At 38.7% G+C, this 17989-nt stretch overlaps 1 protein-coding gene across 2 annotated transcripts in view; it reads left to right on the top strand.

Moving 5' to 3' along the window:
* arl15a (ADP-ribosylation factor-like 15a) overlaps positions 1–17989 on the top strand; it is a 129558-nt gene that overhangs the window by 60807 nt on the left and 50762 nt on the right. For both annotated transcript variants that reach the window (XM_038277310.1, XM_038277308.1), the window contains exon 4: positions 6521–6729. In XM_038277310.1, the coding sequence (XP_038133238.1) occupies positions 6521–6729 (209 nt within the window). The remainder of the gene's footprint in view (positions 1–6520; positions 6730–17989) is intronic.

Raw genomic sequence — 17989 nt, 5'->3', positions numbered from 1 at the left:
AAACAATTATGATAATTATTATGATGATCTGAACTCTCTTTTTTTTAAAGTAAAATTCATTGCCAGTATTTAAAAGATTTTTGCCTATAACTTTAAGATCATTCTCTCATAATCACACAAACAAAGTCGAAAACTTTATCTCTAGCCCCTTTTCCACTGAATGCCAAGGATTTACAGTCCAGGGATTTGTAGTAGTCAGAAATAGGAATCGCGTGTAATTCATAAGCATCCTTTCCCATTCCTCTGGAATCCCTTCGGCGATCAACATGGGAGAAACTGCACTACATCTCCAGTCCAGTGGGTGGCAGTAAGAGGAACATACAAGTGGTTCTCCCTTTACCTCCAGTACAGACCAGCTATAATCCACAAGCTTAAAAAGTTTTATTTGACATTAAATTGTTTATCAACCTGTATCTGACCAGAGTTGCTGTGATTAGTAAAAGAAAACTCCATTAAAAAACGAATCCACACAGTTTTTTACTTTTGTTATACTAAGGTGCTGCGATCATAACATTGTCCTTCTTTCTGCTCCTTTTCATTTAAGATGCATTGATTTGGGAATGTGTGTATTGTTGTGTTTTTTAAAGTTGTTTTTTGACTTAAATAACACTTAATAAAAAAAAAATAACCAGGTAATTTTCAGATATCTACAACACAAATTTCCCAATAGGATATTCCATTGGGACCATGTAGCACTAAATTGGTGACTTAGAAACAACACTGTCAAGGAACGCTATGGACAGCGGAAACATGCAAGAGTTTCAAGGTGAAAACGCCAATATTTGCCTCCAAGTTTGTTCTCTTTCTGCTCGAAACAGCAAGCAAAAAAATAATCCAGTAACATCCACAAAGGCACGAATATTGCTGGATAACTTGCATCTTTAAGAAACAAACACCACCACATTTTGCTATTTTGATTCAAAATTCCTGTTACAAGATGCTAAAAACAAGGCATTCGATGCTATCACACGTTCAAACAGGAAGTCCTGGCTTGATTGACACCTTGTTTGACCAGTTAAGCCGGGCGTACACTGCGATTTTCGGCCTGATTTTTCAGTCATGCAAGAAACTTTCGATCGGGCCGACTTTCAGCCTGATCGTGTGTCGTGAGTCGTGTAGTGTACAGGGGGTTACGAGGGGCGATCAGCCTCTCACGACCACATCCGATCAGGAATCGTGAGGTCGGGAGAAAATCAAACATGTTTGATTTTCTCCCAACCGTCGTGGGCAAATCGCTCAGGGCGCATGCCCTAAAAACAAGGATTCTTCTTTTTATTCTTCCTCTTAGATGTAAACACAGAAGCATGGCAGGAGTGCAATGAGTGAAATGCAGTTCTGTCTGTAAAATTGACAGACCGTAGTAGCCTCGTTTGCTCAGCCATGTCTTTTTTCCAAATACTTCGCCGCCTTTATATTTCAGGGCTTTCAGCACAAAATTGCACAAATTGCCAAGGCTACGCAGTTCACTGTAGTGAGCTTAATATCCCTCTTCTATTTGTTTGGCTTCAGGATAGAGAGCTACAGAGCAGCTCCATCTCACTGCGGAGCTAAATCCGACGTGGTTTTTAGTCGTACAGTGTGAGCATGTAGGTCGGATGAGAGCATCGGGCCGAACAAAATCGTGAGCTCACACGGTACGACTAAACCCTGCGCTTAGTCGTACAGTGTGAGCTGTAGCTGCGTGCAACGATTGAAAAAAAATTGCACAGTGTACGCCCGGATTTACAGGATGAAGGGGGCAGGCTGGAACAGCAGAAAGTCAATCGGCGTCAATCATTCTTACAGTTTTTGACTTCCTTCTCTGCCCTCCTATTCTACCTAGTAAAAACTCAGCTCCACGTGAGTGACATTAATGTGTAGCCAATGAATAGCCGTTTACGACGATATATGCTTTATATGGGTGGAACCTAAATTTCAAAGATGACTCACTGCAAAGATGACTCACTACATGCATCATAGTCAGATTTTTCACTGAAGACTTGTTTTTGCCTTTTATATTCATTTATTTTTCAATAAAACGTGTGTTTGAAAGATTTTGACAGTTTAGTCTGATTCCTCCAAGTGTTATCTTTCCAAGAGGTCTCACTGATGTTTCTATGATGAAGTATTCAAAAGTGGTGCCATGGCCTAGTCTTAGAGGAGCTCTTGTAGAAATACTATTTTTGCAGATATTCCAATCACATTTGGAAGGTTGCTTGCCAGGATATAAGACAGTGTCTTTATTGTGTCAAATAGTTGCTTTCTGGCCTGCTGGAGTACAATTCTTAATTATTTTCACATAGAAAATCCAGGCGAGAATTTTTTTTTTTTTAATATTCAGAGCTGTTTTTTGAATCATGCCACTTACACAGCAGTGGACTTATAAATCAGGATGTACAGGTGAAAACTAGAGTGTATTCTTTACATAGAGTCCAGAACTTTATTTTTAATCCATATGCCTCAAGAGCTATAAAAGTTTGAATTTGGAGAGGCCTTTTTAGGCGTTTTTAGGCATTTTGAGCTGGAAATCCTGGGAACTTTAAGAGATATTATCCTGGAAGTTACAGGTTAGCCCTAGTGGCTAAAAGTTGCACAATATTGCTTAAAGGAGAATTCCGGTTTTTAACACTTTTAGCCCATTTTCTGTAGTGTCCAGGATGAAATCGAATGATCGACACCAAAATTTTGACAATTGGTCCTGTCTCTGCTATTTGGCTCATGCAGAATCCCCCCCTGGCTGCTTCAGAATGGCTTCCATTGTGCATGTCCGATAATGTCCTTAAAACAACCTTAAACGTTCTTTTTTTAAAATATGCTACTCACCGGGTCGTCAGCGCTGTTCAATGACGTTCCAAAAAAAGTTTCGTGAAGAAAAAACGTTCCTGTAGTGTTTTATTTATCATTTTGTAAATCCCATTGAGTTCTGTTGGAATAGTCAATATCCCTCCACCACCGGAAACGGAAATGGGGAAAAGACTACACTTAGTTGTAGTCTTTTCGCTTCACTCTGTGTACTCCGACGTCGAGGTGCTCTCTGTTAAACACTTTAAAAAACTCTGAAAATGGAATACGAAAGGTGGATTCTTGATGAGGACATATTGGACTTTGAGTTTGACGGTTTGACCGTTTTGAACCGGAATATACTGAGGAGGAGTATATAGAGACATTGTAGCCAACTAGTGGTCTGGAGTGTGCAACGCTTCAGATTCGAACGGGAAGCGGAAGTTTATAAGCGGTTGTGATGTATCAGAAAAAATAGTTCTGGGATTTACAAAATGCTAAATAAAACAAGACAGGAACGGTTTTTCTTCACAAAACTTTTTTTGGAACGTCATTGAACAGCGCTGACGACCCGGTGAGTAGCATATTTTAAAAAAAGAACGTTTAAGGTTGTTTTAAGGACATTATCGGACATGCACAATGGAAGCCATTCTGAAGCAGCCAGGGGGGGATTCTGCATGAGCCAAATAGCAGAGACAGGACCAATTGTCAAAATTTTGGTGTCGATCATTCGATTTCATCCTGGACACTACAGAAAATGGGCTAAAAGTGTTAAAAACCGGAATTCTCCTTTAAAATATTTAATTTATACTAGTAACCACCCCATGCCTGCTTTTTATACTTGCAATGTTTGAACCACAAGGGTCAGTGCATAAAGGGAACCAGCTGCAGACCAAAAGGCTTCTTGTAAAAATAGAACAGCTTATTTAGTCAAAGGGAGATATTTCTATAATATGCAAAGTTAAAGGTATTTGGTATTCCAGTAAGAGAAAAACAAAGTATGTCTGTATTAAAAAAAAACACCTGACACATCATTGTTTATAAATCTTGAACAAACCACACAAGCAGCTAGAGCATTGTGAGATAATGGGTCTTGCCAATGTTTTTTGGCCGAAGGCTCCCTCCTCTTTGCTCGGTTATATAATAGAGACACAACACATGTTTTATTGTATTTAGTCGTAGTTAAAAATTCAAGCTTTTCTGCTATTAGTAGCAATAATAACTTGTGTTGTTGCTTTCCTTTTCCCACGTTTTAACCCTGCAGCTTAGTGCGTCAAGTCAAGACAAGTGCAAAGGCTTTTGAAAACCTCCCTTGAAACGCTCACATGCCAGAAGATTTCACTTCATACCATGTAGTTCGTATAACAGGTTGATGATTGGAAGGAGGTTCAAGTTTCTCTTAATTTGTTCATGTAATTCTACCAACGTAGTTCGTGTCTCTGGTAATTTATTACAGGGGAGCCATTCATTATTTAATCTGTGCTGTCATGGGACGAATTAGATAAATCTCTCATTTCATGGTTCAGTTCTTGGGACAGACAATGAGAAGCATGCTGTTTTCACTTCTCCCAGCATTATGAGCTGCTTAAAAGTCCCATCCACATTTAAATGTTATTGCAACTAGTAATCATGTTTCTATAGCTGGAAATAAGAAGGAAAATCCTCAACTGAGAAAAAGGTCTTACTCATGATGTGCTTATTTGATTAAAAGGAGGCTGTGACGTGACATCATGCTCAGAAATCCTTCATGTCAGGCCAATAGGTGGCAGAAGCTGCCAACAAGATCCAAAGGCATGACAGACATTCCACCATTTCCAGGCAAAGACAAAACTTCCTAGACAATCTCTCAAGTGCCACTTTGTCTGATAGCTTTTCACTCCACTGAGAGGTGTGAGTGGATTGACTGGGGGAGGAAACGGGAAGGGGAGGGGAGAAGCATGAAGGGAAGAGAGGTAAATGTCAGCGAGAGGACTACGTGATGTTTAAACTTTTGACAGCCTCCCTCACAGCTCATCATTTCTTGGCAGGTTGAATACTATGAGCAACTAAAACACAAAACAAAAGTTCACCAGATTGCAATGGAAGTAACCTTAGCAAACGGAGGAGGGTGGTTTTGAGAAGTGTGTAATGTGACGGGATATTTCATGGTTAATTTCCAAGACTATGTGTCATGCATTTAGAACCAGTCAAACAAAGAATCTTGCCATGGGAAAAATAATTTGAATAAACAAATCATAAAATTATTAACCATGAAAACTTAAGTGTACACCAGACAGTGTCTGTTTTGGATTTTTACAAGTCCTTTCATTTTGCTTTGAAATTTGATTGAAATGTGCTGAGGATCAGCAGCTGGCTTTGGTTACACACAACAGATTTTGGGGTAAAAGTCTTCCAGAGCCACTATGGATATGACCGTGCAGGATATGGTTTCTATTAGGTTACCGGCATCTGAAAAGGTGATGGCTATCAACGCCCGGCCATTACTTTTCTTTCCTTTTCTTAGTTTTTAGTGAAACAGACGTAATCACAACTTAATGTATATACTTAATATACGTAGTATATAATACGTAGTATATAACCCAAACCTCATATATATATGTATATATATATATATATATATATATGTATATATATATATATATATGTATATATATATATATATATATATATATATGTATATATGTATATATATATATATATATATATATATATATATGTATATATGTATATATGTATATATATGTATGCGTTTGACAAAAATAAATCTAAGCAAACTAAGCTGTGTTTTCACTAATGGTACATAAAGCCATAAATTACCAAAAAGTGAATGGATTTTTTCACCCAAGCAGAATGGAACGCAAGACAAAATGTGGCAGCGCTTTGTTGGATGGTTGTGTTAAAGATTTCAGAAGTCTTGCCACAGTTCTCCGGTAGACTTAGACAGTCTCAGTTGCTTCTATCTCCTTTAATAATCCCAGATTGACTCCATGATGTTGAGAGTAAGGCTCGGCGGGGGCCAGGCCATCTGTTGCAGGACATCTTGTTCTTCTTGTCTGAATTACTACGTCTTGCAATCTCTAAAGTTAACTTGCCATTTTATTTGATGCCTGGAGAACATTTTCAGTTGTGAAAAATAGCTTTTAAAATAGATAATACATCAAATTTACAGATTTAATTTACCTGTACAGGTAGTGCCTTGCAAAAGTATTCATATCCTTTGGTCATTTTCACTTATTATTTTTTCAAAAGAAATAATACATGGTTTTCAAAAGCTTTTACTGGTAGAAATCTAACAGGTATGATGCATATCGGTGTTCACTGCCTCCTGATGCCTCTAAAAATCCATTTGTCATTAAGAGATTTTCTTATTTGTAAATTGATCTTAGAATGAATCCAGGTGTTTTATGGAAGACCAAAATCTATTTTGTGTTGGTTTGTAACATAAAATCGAATTAAAATTAAGCATGCATGAGATACTATAGTGTCTAGGGCTAAGAACTGGCTCCAGAATGATTATATTCTGGATTTTTTGTTGTGCTCTAGTTTTATTAGTAGACTGCAGAGGTGAAGATGTCTGAGATGTTAATCTGTTAGTGTCTGAGTCTTCTTATCCTTATATAAGCATGAAGGCTTTAAAGATGACCTAATAATTTACAAAACCTGTTGACCCTTCTCCATCGCCAGAATTGGTGTTAGTTTGAGCAGCTGGGATCCCATGTTAGTAAACACAACGATTCACAAGTCCCTCATGTGTCTACAGGAGCTGACAACATCAAGAAATATTGGAGTCGTTACTACCAGGGGTCACAGGGTGTAATCTTCGTCCTGGATAGTGCATCATCAGACGAGGACCTTGAGACAGCGAGGAATGAGCTTCACTCGGCTCTGCAGCACCCTCAGCTCTGCACACTACCGTTCCTTATCCTTGCCAATCACCAAGACAAGCCTGCAGCCAGAGCGCCAAACCAGGTACACTGTAGCTCTTTACTGCAGGTGGTTCCTTTCTGTGCACCAACTTCATTTTTCTGCTCCCAGACAAGTGCTGCCCCTTCCAATGTAAATAACAAAAAAAAAAAATGGCTTTAAAACATGATAGTTAAGTAAATTTTGTCACACAGTGTATTTCAACATAGCATTACCAGTTATATGGTAAACTGTAAAAAGTGGGGGTAAGGTTCCATTTGCACCTTTTCCAACATTACAATCCGCCTTTTTGTTCCAGACGCCCCCCAAAAAAATTTGCTTTTGAGAAAAAAAATAAAAGAAAGGTAATAGGGAGCCACTTTTGCCTCTTTAATTTATTCCTCTGACAATTGTTTGTAAATGTTTTTTTTTACTAAATAACAATGACCTTAATGTGTTCATTGACAGTAAGCAAAATGTTGCTTATCTTCTGCACAGCCAGAAAGAGAAGTCAAAGCTATGGATTTGATTGAGGCATAGCCATGTGTTAAAATATGCTTAGTCAAATACGAACATTAATTGATTTAAAACTATGGAAATTATTGTTCTGGTGCTCAATCTGATCTGTTTATTTTCTGAAAAGGGGAATATACCAAAAGTTTTCAGCTCAGCCTGTAGGAGGCTATAAGACATCCTAAATGACTTGCAGCAACTGCAGCAAAATATGGTTCTATAGTGAAATTTCTCAGCCAGAGCTATTTTTGCTGATTTCTGCCAAGAACTTCGGGAAGTTCTTGCTGAGTGCTTGATGTTGTGCAAGAGGTAGAGTTGGAGATGTTTAATTGTTTGAGTTTGAGACTAATTGAAAATAGTGATGCGCAGGTGCCAAACCAGAGTCTTCCCTGCAGGTCATTACACATTCAGAAAGGATTTTTATACATTTTATTTGTTTCATAATCCTTATCAAGTTGGAATAACGCTGACTGTGGTGATAGGACCGGCCTGGTCCAGCCAACAGCCTTCGCCTCTTAATCCTCCAACCACCTTCCCAGCATTATGGCAGGAAACATTCAGACACAAGCTTAGTTGAACATCAGCCTTTATTTACAGGTGCTGGTCATAAAATTAGAATATCATGAAAAAGTAGATTGATTTCAGTAATTCCATTTAAAAAGTGAAACTTGTATATTATATTCATACATTACATACAAACTCATATATTTCAGATGTTTATTTTGTTTAATTTTGATGATTACAAATGACAACAAATGAAAATCTCAAATTCATCATATCAGAAAATTAGAATATTACTGAAGACCAATAAAAACAAAGGATTTATAGAAATGTTGGCCAACTGAAAAGTATGAACATGAAAAGTATGAGCATGTACAGCACTCAGTATTTAGTTGGGCCTCCTTTGGCCTGTATTACTGCAGCAATGCGGCGTGGCATGGAGTCGATCAGTCTGTGGCACTGCTCAGGTGTTATGATAGCCCAGGTTGCTCTAATAGTGGCTTTTAGCTCTTCTGAATTGTTGGGTCTGGTGTATTGCATCTTCCTCTTCACAATACCCCATAGATTTTCTATGGGGTTTAGGTCAGGAGAGTTTGCTGGCCAATTAAGAACAGGGATACCATGGTCCTTCAACCAGGTACTGGTAGCTTTGGCACTGTGTGCAGGTGCCAAGTCCTGTTGGAAAATGAAATCTGCATCTCCAAAAAGTTGGTCAGCTGCAGGAAGCATGAAGTGCTCTAAAACTTCCTGGTATGTGGCTGCGTTGACCCTGGACCTCAGAAAACACAATGGACCAACACCAGCAGATGACATGGCACCCCAAACCATCACTGACTGTGGAAACTTTACACTGGACTTCAAGCAACGTGGATGAAGTGCCTCTCTTCTTTTCCTCCAGACTCTGGGACCTTGATTTCCAAAGGAAATGCAAAATTTACTTTCATCAGAGAACATGACTTTGGACCACTCACCAGCAGTCCAGTCCTGTTTCTCTTTAGCCCAGGCAAGACGCTTCTGACGCTGTCTGTGGTTCAAGAGTGGCTTGACACAAGGAATGCGACAGCAGAAACCCATGTCTTTCATACGTCTGTGTGTGGCGGTTCTTGAAGCACTCACTCCAGCTGCAGTCCACTCTTTGTGAATCTCCCCCACATTTTTGAATGGGTTTTGTTTCACAATCCTCTCCAGGGTGCGGTTATCTCTCTTGCTTGTACACTTTTTTCGACCACATCTTTTCCTTCCCTTCGCCTCTCTATTAATGTGCTTGGACACTGAGCTCTGTGAACAGCCAGCCTCTTTAGCGATGACCTTTTGTGTCTTGCCCTCCTTGTGCAAGGTGTCGATGGTCGTCTTTTGGACAACTGTCAAGTCAGCAGTCTTCCCCATGATTGTGTAGCCTATAGAACTAGACTGAAAGACCATTTAAAGGCTTTTGCAGGTGGTTTGAGTTAATTAGCTGATTAGAGTGTGGCACCAGGGGCCATCAATTTTGAACCTTTTCACAATATTCTAATTTTCTGATATGATGAATTTGAGATTTTCATTTGTTGTCATTTGTAATCATCAAAATTAAACAAAATAAACATCTGAAATATATGAGTTTGTATGTAATGTATGAATATAATATACAAGTTTCACTTTTTAAATGGAATTACTGAAATCAATCTACTTTTTCATGATATTCTAATTTTATGACCAGCACCTGTATATCAGAATGCTGAATTAGTGCATTGATATAGAGTGGTATTTATTAGCTGCTGGGTTTTTTTAGGCTTGTTCATGGTGGTATTTTACTTGTTGTAATGTTCTCGCATTTTGTCATATTATCCTCCCTTAGCAGGGTGAGGAATTGATAAACTACCTTTTTTTAGGAGGAATCATTGAGACTGGACCCATTTTGGAATCATTGTCATCCAGTGGAAATACATTTTGACTTTATTCATCCAGAAATGGGCAGCAGAATTAGCTCTTTGTCAGAGTTAAACTGAAAATGCCCTGAAGTGTTTATAAATTGTTGACCTAGCTGGACTGAACAAACCAATTCCATTCACAACTCAATCTGAATTGAGTCATTCTTTAATAAAAATTCTGATAAATATGCTGAAATTTGTATTTTTTTATGTGGGACAAAATAGGGAAAAGGGTCACAGCGAGAGGTTCTGTATGTGTTTTATTTTTCTGCTCACCTCTCTGTTTTCTCATCAAGCTTTACCAATAACTCTCTCAGAAGGATCCTTTCGTTGTTGGATGTTATGGCTAGCATTCCCTGAGCAGTTGCTCACACATGTTTCTCACTTTCCTGCACATTCACTAACTCCCCCACGTAAACCTATCTACATACAAGCATCAAGTGTAGCCCTATTGAATGTTTCAGATAGATTGCTCTAAAGGGTGCCTGGAGAGAAGGCCATCTGTATTCCCCAGCCTGGACCACCAGTGTAGCTGCTTCACAGTAATATGAAATGGGAATGGGATGGGAAACGTTGTGACTGAAAACTCCTAATCCCCCTGATAAAGTTCATAATAGTTTAAGTAATTATTATGGACAGGATGTTCTTGAACAAAAGCCACAATAGTTATGGAAACCCCCTAATCTTATCGTAATATTTCAAAAAGCAGCTGTCTGTTTTCAGCTCAGCAACACTGCTCTTTTGTTGCCCGACATTAATGTTGTTAAATAATTCTGTCTGAGCTCCCCAAATTAACCACTGGTCTTACCGTGATGTTTTCTTTGACATATTTTATTGCATCAGACTTAGGAAGTGTTGACTGTGTGAGCCTACATATGCTTGATGGATCGGTAATTAAGCTAGTAATTTAAGACATCAACACATCATGGAAAAAACTGAAAAAAGTTCCAGTTGAAGGTTAAGTCATTCCTATTTAAACTGGTCTTCCTCTTTGATTAGAGATGCCACTATTGAACCAACTTCCTATGAGAATTAAAAAAGAAGTAATCCTCTCAAGATGTTTATGGGTTACCAATCGGTACATCCAAGTCACAACAATTACCTGTTTTTTTTCCTTTCTCTGTCATCATATCATTTATGGACCATGAGGATGACAACAACAGCCGTGACCCAAACATTATGTGAAAGAAAGGGATGCATGTCGTTATTACACCTTTTGTTCCTCTGTAAACACTTTATTCTCTGACTCATGGCTTGTCACTGAAAGAACCTCATGTTCAGTGAGTCACGGATGATCTTTTCTTAAATGAAAAAAGAAAAAACTGACCAACAGTAAAAGATATAATTGTCTCATGCCTGTGCAAGTTCTCTGTCATCCGGGTCACGGCAACCACGAAACAGGCTTAATTCGGAGGAAACTGGTCTTTGCTCAGTTTTTTTTCTGAAAAGATAAAATCTGGTGGCCTACGATTTAAGACTGTTTATTCTTTTTGTTTAGTAGCTGTAAAGCAGTATAGTAGAAAACAATAGAGGGAATACTTCATATTGTTGATATAGTCTCATAAGGTAACAAAATAAGAGAAATTGCAAATAAAATAAATTCTAAAGTGGTTGTCCCTGGTCCAACACACATGAATAAAATGTCTGCATTACTGCCACAGCATGAAGTTAAGTTCTATATAGTCTTGCTAATGAAATACAATTTATACATACAGTCTAATTTCAATAAAAAGAAAAAAAATCTGGATCTAGCTTTCCTTTAGTTACATCTAATACTCTTCATTTACCTAGCTTTAAATATGACGAAAAATAAAGTGGACTGAAGCATTTGGACACACTTTTTGTACCACTGAATTCCTAAGTATCCTTCTTATGAAACTGGTTTGCAGATGACGTTCTGTCGTCGACGTGGTGGGTGTGATTTTTGCAAACCCCTCGCACTTGTCCAGCTTTGCACAACTCTAGAAGCAGCAGCTGCTTCGCAGGTTCTTGTTTCCTGTTTCTTGTGAATGTTTGACAAGCACCACCTAAAAAAAAAGGTCACTTTTTAGCTGGTTCGAATTCTTTTGGCAGCTCTTTTTGGCGACGACACTGTTCACAAATGATGTAACCATGCTGATCCACCCCTCATAGCAACAACTCTGTTGATAGAACAAGACGGCTTATTTCCCCAAGCACGCACACATGCTCGGCTTTCCTGGTGCTGTTTACCGTATCTGTTTGTGACTTAGAGTGTTTCCGGTGCTCGTGCAGACCTGTTGCGGGGAGAGAGTAGCGGCGATTGCGATGGTAACGGGTCTGTTAAGGCCACACTGTGCTGGAGCAAGTGTTTGTTAGGGGCAGCCTTTGGTCTGGAGGAGGCAGGAGAAAATGTGGGACCAAAATTCCTTGTTGACATCAATCTCCTGCCGTTGGGGGGCCCAAGGAAGCTGGGGAGGAGTAGAGGGGAGGTCGCCCTGTTGATATAACACCTCAACAAAGCAGGTCTGTTTGTATGGCAGGGCCTAATGGACTGCACGCATGAGGAGCTCTTGTTTTAGAAAATGCTATCAGTGTCGTGAACAGAGGTAGGGGTCTTTTCGGTTCTCTTGGTATTTGTGTTATCTGGAGAAGAGATAGAAGACAGAATGAACGTGATGATGCACACCACGATGAGTGGAAAAACAATGAACTGAGTCACCTCGTTAAATGTGGGAGTCGAGAAAAACCCACAAAGGATAAAATGGTCAAGCTGTAACTTCTAACCTTGAAAATCATCTCCACTCCTGGATTGAAGACAGAGACTCTGAAACATCTTCGAAGATGATTTAATGCACCCGTTTTTCCATTTCCCTCTGTCTTTTTTTAAACACTTAATCTGTTACACTCTCTGTCACATACACAAACGTAAGCCAGTCTAGTCCTAACAGTCCCTCGATGCTTTCTGTCATTGTAAGGGAAGTGGTGCCTGGTAGAAATTGGAGCACATCTGTTTTGAGTGTACCAAAACTAAATCTGTTACTTATTCATCGTGACAGTGTTACTTCACACTGACGACCAGCCAGTTAAAAGTCTTTATTCTGTAAAAATGTGGTAAGATTTTTCAAAATGTAAAGTTGACTACAGTAGCTTTATGTGAACCAAAGTTTTTGTTAATATGGTTTCAGGCTTTTACAGAATTTAATGTACAAATCGAAACATTTGCACTAACCGGTTGTTTAAAATCTCTTAAAGGTAAAACATGCAGATATTTACACTACAGTAGGCAACTTATATCAATGCATTGCTGCCCATATCATTTGTTTCATATTTGAGATGTTTTTCTCCTTTAAGTTGATCACAAATCACATATCGTCGTTCAGTGCATTTGTACCTTTTTTTCAACCAAGATCTGCATCAGGAAAACCCTCTGTGGGGTCGAAGCAAAGACTGAGACATTCAGTTCTAATAGAAAACACTCTCCCTATAAATGTTCTCACTACATTTTGATGTGCCTTTCGTGCCTCCCTGTTTGATATTATTTGTATGGCACATTTTAAAGGTTGATAAAACCAGTGCAGCTTTGGATCAAGCTGCAGATTTAAGGCTTTTACTGACGGTGCACGGAGTAGATCGGATTAATCCATGACCTGCATTGTCACACATCCATTCTGCAAATGTATGAATGTGACCCACACATGGTGAAAGGGTGATAGACATTGGCAAAAAACATTACACATGTCCTGAAATGCCATCTGATGAGTGGGGAGGCGAAATTTTGCATCTGCACCGAACTGGATAGTCATGGTTGGCTTTTAGCAATTGAGGCATTCAAGCCCTTATTTTTGAGCTTGGTTTTATTTCGTTTTAAGTATCGTTGCATGATTCCCACCTATTTTATTCTTTAATATGTTTTATTTAAGAATTAACATTTTATATTAGCATTTATTTAATCATGTGGTGTAATTATAGTATATTAGAATAACTATTGAGAGTTTCAACTGAAAGGAAGGTAATTTTCCTTCCAAAGAGGCTTATATTGCTAAAATCCGACTTCAATGTGTGTCTATATTTTTTATTTTCTATTTCCTCACTATGTAGAAGAAATATCCAGGCTTAGCTTTCATTCTCTAAAGCACTGAATGGATTAAGTTCTCCAGACACCAAGAATTAGGACCCTAATGGTAGATCTGGAATGAAAACAACCCAGAGGATCACTAGAAAACATACCAACATGTGTCAGCATCATGATATGGGGTTACTTCACTAGACAGAACTGGAGTTTTCAACAAGGTATATAATGGATAAAACAGTTCTTAATATCTGGCTCATAACCTTTTGGTCTTCACTAGAAATATAAAGATGTGAAGGGATTTCATCATCACCATTCACTAATAACAAAATTAGTTAATCTGTAGAAATGTAAAGTTCTACACTATGACAACTAAATCCAGAAGTACTTGACAGTTTGTTCTCAATTTCTTCACAGAAAACATGTGGAAAGGGTGGGTGAATAATACCAAGCCAAGATCTGCTGTGCTGGTAGATGCTCAAGAACATGAAATGCGAAAACAGATTGAGGGGAAGATTGCCCTGTTAACATATCATCTGGCGCTTTGTTGTGATCATTGTGAGGAGAAAAACTATTTATGTTTTTATAAATTCCTTTGTTGTCTGCAGGATGTATAGCACAAACCAGTCAAGGGAATCTGACTGATTGCCAGACTACAGTGACACCTTGTCGACATAGGGATTGACAGTGCTGAAGGGAGCTGTCCCTTCCTGGAGCTTAAATATTTTAGACAGAAAAAGGCATCAGAACTCAGACGTCACCAGTTTTGCACACCTTTCAAACAACAACAATGTAAAAAACTACCTTTATGGTGTAGTTTAGATTGACACTAGGGAGATTAATCAGCAGAGCACTGAAAGAATCAAGACCACTTCAGGGTCTCTGATGCCCACAGGGATCAAAGTCAGGGTGGGTTAGTCTCATCAGGAAAGCTCTCCAGAAATGTCTGAATAATTGAACTTAGCTGTTAAAGTGCAAAAGTGCAGGAGCACACACGTTTCAGTATTTCACAGTGTCTATAAGAGACCGTTGATTTGGCCCCCAAAGAAATACTTCATACACAAAGAAAGGGTAGTATGAAGATATGTAAAATAGACAAGGTTTTAGCTTGTAAGTAGCAGCAAATATTCAAACAAGTGTGAAGCATTTTCATTATCATACTTTAAGTATCCCCCGTTTTTGCTGAATGCGAAAGCACTTTTAGGCTACGTTCACACTGCAGGCCTTGATGCTCAATTCCGATTTTTTTGTGAAATCTGATTTTTTTTTCCCCCGTTGCCGTTCATATTTCCAAATATATGTGACTTGTATGTAATCTCCTGTGTGAACAGCAGTCATACAATACAAGTGTCCCGCATGCGCAGTAGAGGACTCGATGACGTCACAGGCCAGCGTGCTCCATGTTTACGAAAGTGTAGTACCGGCACGCATCTGGTGGTCTTGGCAGAAGTTGATTAAATCACCACTCAAAGTTCTTAGCTTTTCCTTATGGTATTTCTTTTCATGTACAAATCTATTTTAATTTATTTAACTTTAATTTCACCAGAAATGTCCTATTGAGAATAAAAAATTTTTTTCTAGGATGCTGTGGAGAACCCAGCCTGGATTTAACTTTATTATGATATCAAATGCCTTTATCTAATTATAAGCCGTTTGCTTAGTTATTGCATACTTTCAAACAAAATAAGAATGAAATATAGGAGCTGCTAAAATGTATCACCAGAGCCACTTTCACTTGAAGGCCATTTTTGATATTTAGGGTTTACTTGACCGCAGACCTTAGTTTTAACAGGTGTGTTTCCATCAACTTTTTCTTAAGCGCATTTTGAAGAATCACATTAGAAAAGTTCAATGGAAACGGCAGAATTTGAATAAACTCCCTTAAATTTACCTTTTTTTTGCATTCACTTAAGGTGCTTTTTGGATTTTGCAAAAAAAGGGTTAATGTGCAAAAGATGGAGATGGATTCAGCTCTGACACTTTGCCAAGCCGTTTCTGCTTTCGCCGTCTTCCTAGACGTTCCTGTTATGCATGTAGACATGGCTGGAAACATCATTATTACTAACTGAAATGTTAACGTAAGATCAACTTCCCCTTTTGCAATACATTTATTAAAACTGTCATCCATTACTGATCTATAATCTTTACTAGAGTGCAGCTTCTACTTCCTGTTTACTGCAGCCATGCGTGACAATGTCAAATGGAAGAGTGTAGGATGGCAGTATGCATTGCAGTGCTTAAAAATTCGCTGCAAACCAAATTGAAACACAGCAAATTTGCACTTTTTTGTTTTTAACCTTTAAAAGTTTTCTTAAAATTTTTATTTTAGTTGAATAGAAACATGGCTACTGCAGTTCCAAATAGGTTTTTCTTTATACAGCAAAAAAAAAAAAAAGAAAAAGGTTTTTATTTCTTACCCGTTAACTGTCCCGCCTTCGTAAACAGGATCTTCACATATTAACACACAGAAGGGTGGGTTAGTCTTCATAATTCATAAGTTCGTTGGTAATTGGGAGCAATATTGATACAGAAAATAGCCCTCTTAACTCAATATTCCCCTACAGTAAGCCCCTGCATACAGTGGTCAGCTTGTAGGAACACTGGTTAAGATTTACACTGTGAATTTAATGATTAGACAAAACATATGCAGGAAACGACTGTTTTTTGATTGTTTTTGTTTTAAACAAGCTCAGTGTCCTTCAATAGTTTTGTATCCTATTTTATTTTATTTTTTAAACTTGCTATGTTTGTTGCCTAATTTTTTTCGTACAATTCTTGCAGTTTGTCATTGTCCTTTGACTCTGCCCGTTAAACATGTTTCGGTTTTGTGTACTTTCTCATCTCTGATTGCTAATTAGTGTGACTGTAGGTAGTCATGCTCAATTGTAATTTTTTAACAAGAAACGGAACATGGAGATTTTACAATACTCTTTTAGTGTCCGGGATTGTTTTTAACCAATATGTTGGATAATCATAATAGAAAAAAAATTGCGTTTTTACCCAATCTCCAGCGTGAAAACCCTTAATGATCTGTTATACCTCCCTAAATACTCCTGTGATGTGTTGCCCTTTTTTTTCTTTTTATTGTGGCTAAGAAAATACATTAAAAGCATTCATTCACATCTTAAAGATATTCTAAGTATATCTGTCAACGTGATTGAATTTGGCCCTTAATATTTTAGACTTGGCCCCAATAGACATGTTCTGACTTGCCTTTGCTGAAGCTCAGTGACAGCTAAGGACGAGGCCACCTTCAGAGATTAAGAAGGTGGCTGGGTCATTATGTGGGGAAGTAATATTTAGCCAGCCTTTTTGTCTCTATTATCAGGCTTTCTGAAATGAAGTGGGTGGAGTGGGGGCATGGGGGCCGGTCCTGGCCCTCTGTTTGATCATGGATCTCCATGACCCCATTTGAAGGGTCTTAATCTCTATGTTGACCTCTTGAAGGATTTTTTTAGGGAAGGGTTACAGGGATGTATGTTGACTGGGAACTATCAGGAGAATGGGGATGCTCTATTGAAACTCGGGTGGGGGTCTAGAGAGCTTTTCTACTTGAGTGGAGAGGGAGGTGTGAAATGAGTCTGGAAGACGTGTGACTTCACATGTAGATATAGAGATTTCTATGCATAAAAAAGTGAACTCAAAGATGTCATTGGGGTTAATCAGAGGTTTTTTTTGGTAGATGTTACGGGTCCAACAGTATTACATGTTTAAGCTTTTGCCTTTACCAACTTTCGAAGGCATCTTGTGACACTGTAATACCTCAGCCTAGCTCCTGTCTTGAGGGAGTTTGTCAGTGGAGCCAGGCATACACTGTGCGATTTTTTTCAATCGTTGCACGCAGCTACAGCTCACAGAAAGCTGCAGGCTTTAAAAGTTCACCGCTCATGATGTATTGTCTCACACTGTGCGACCCGACGCTCTGATGCAATCTACCCGCTCACACTGTACGTCTAAAAACCACGTCGGACTCAGCTCCACAGTTTAATAGCGCTACTCGGACTTGTCTATCTGGAAGCCAAACGAGTTGAAGAGGAATATGAAGCTCACTAGAGTGAAACGCGCTGCCTTAGCAAAAGGCAATGATGTATTTGGACAAAGACATGGCTGAGCAAACGTGGCCACTACGGTCTGCCAGTTTTGCAAAAAGAACTCCATTTCAATCGCAACCCTGCAATGCTTCTGTGTTTTATTCTGATAGAAAGATGAAGAAGAATCCTTTTTTGTACATGCCCACCGAGCGATTTGCCCAAGACCCCCTTAAGACGGCCGACTGAATTTCAAACGTTTGATTTTCTCCCGACCTTACGATTCCTGATCGGAAGGTGATCATGAGAGGCTAATCGCCCCACGCTACCCCCTGTACATTAAA

Source organism: Cyprinodon tularosa, unplaced genomic scaffold (genome assembly GCF_016077235.1).
Source record: "Cyprinodon tularosa strain WSP-4 unplaced genomic scaffold, ASM1607723v1 ctg130, whole genome shotgun sequence".
Classification (NCBI taxonomy): domain Eukaryota; kingdom Metazoa; phylum Chordata; class Actinopteri; order Cyprinodontiformes; family Cyprinodontidae; genus Cyprinodon; species Cyprinodon tularosa.
The sequence above is the reverse complement of the archived record's forward strand: the minus strand, read 5'-3'. Positions and strand labels throughout refer to the sequence as shown.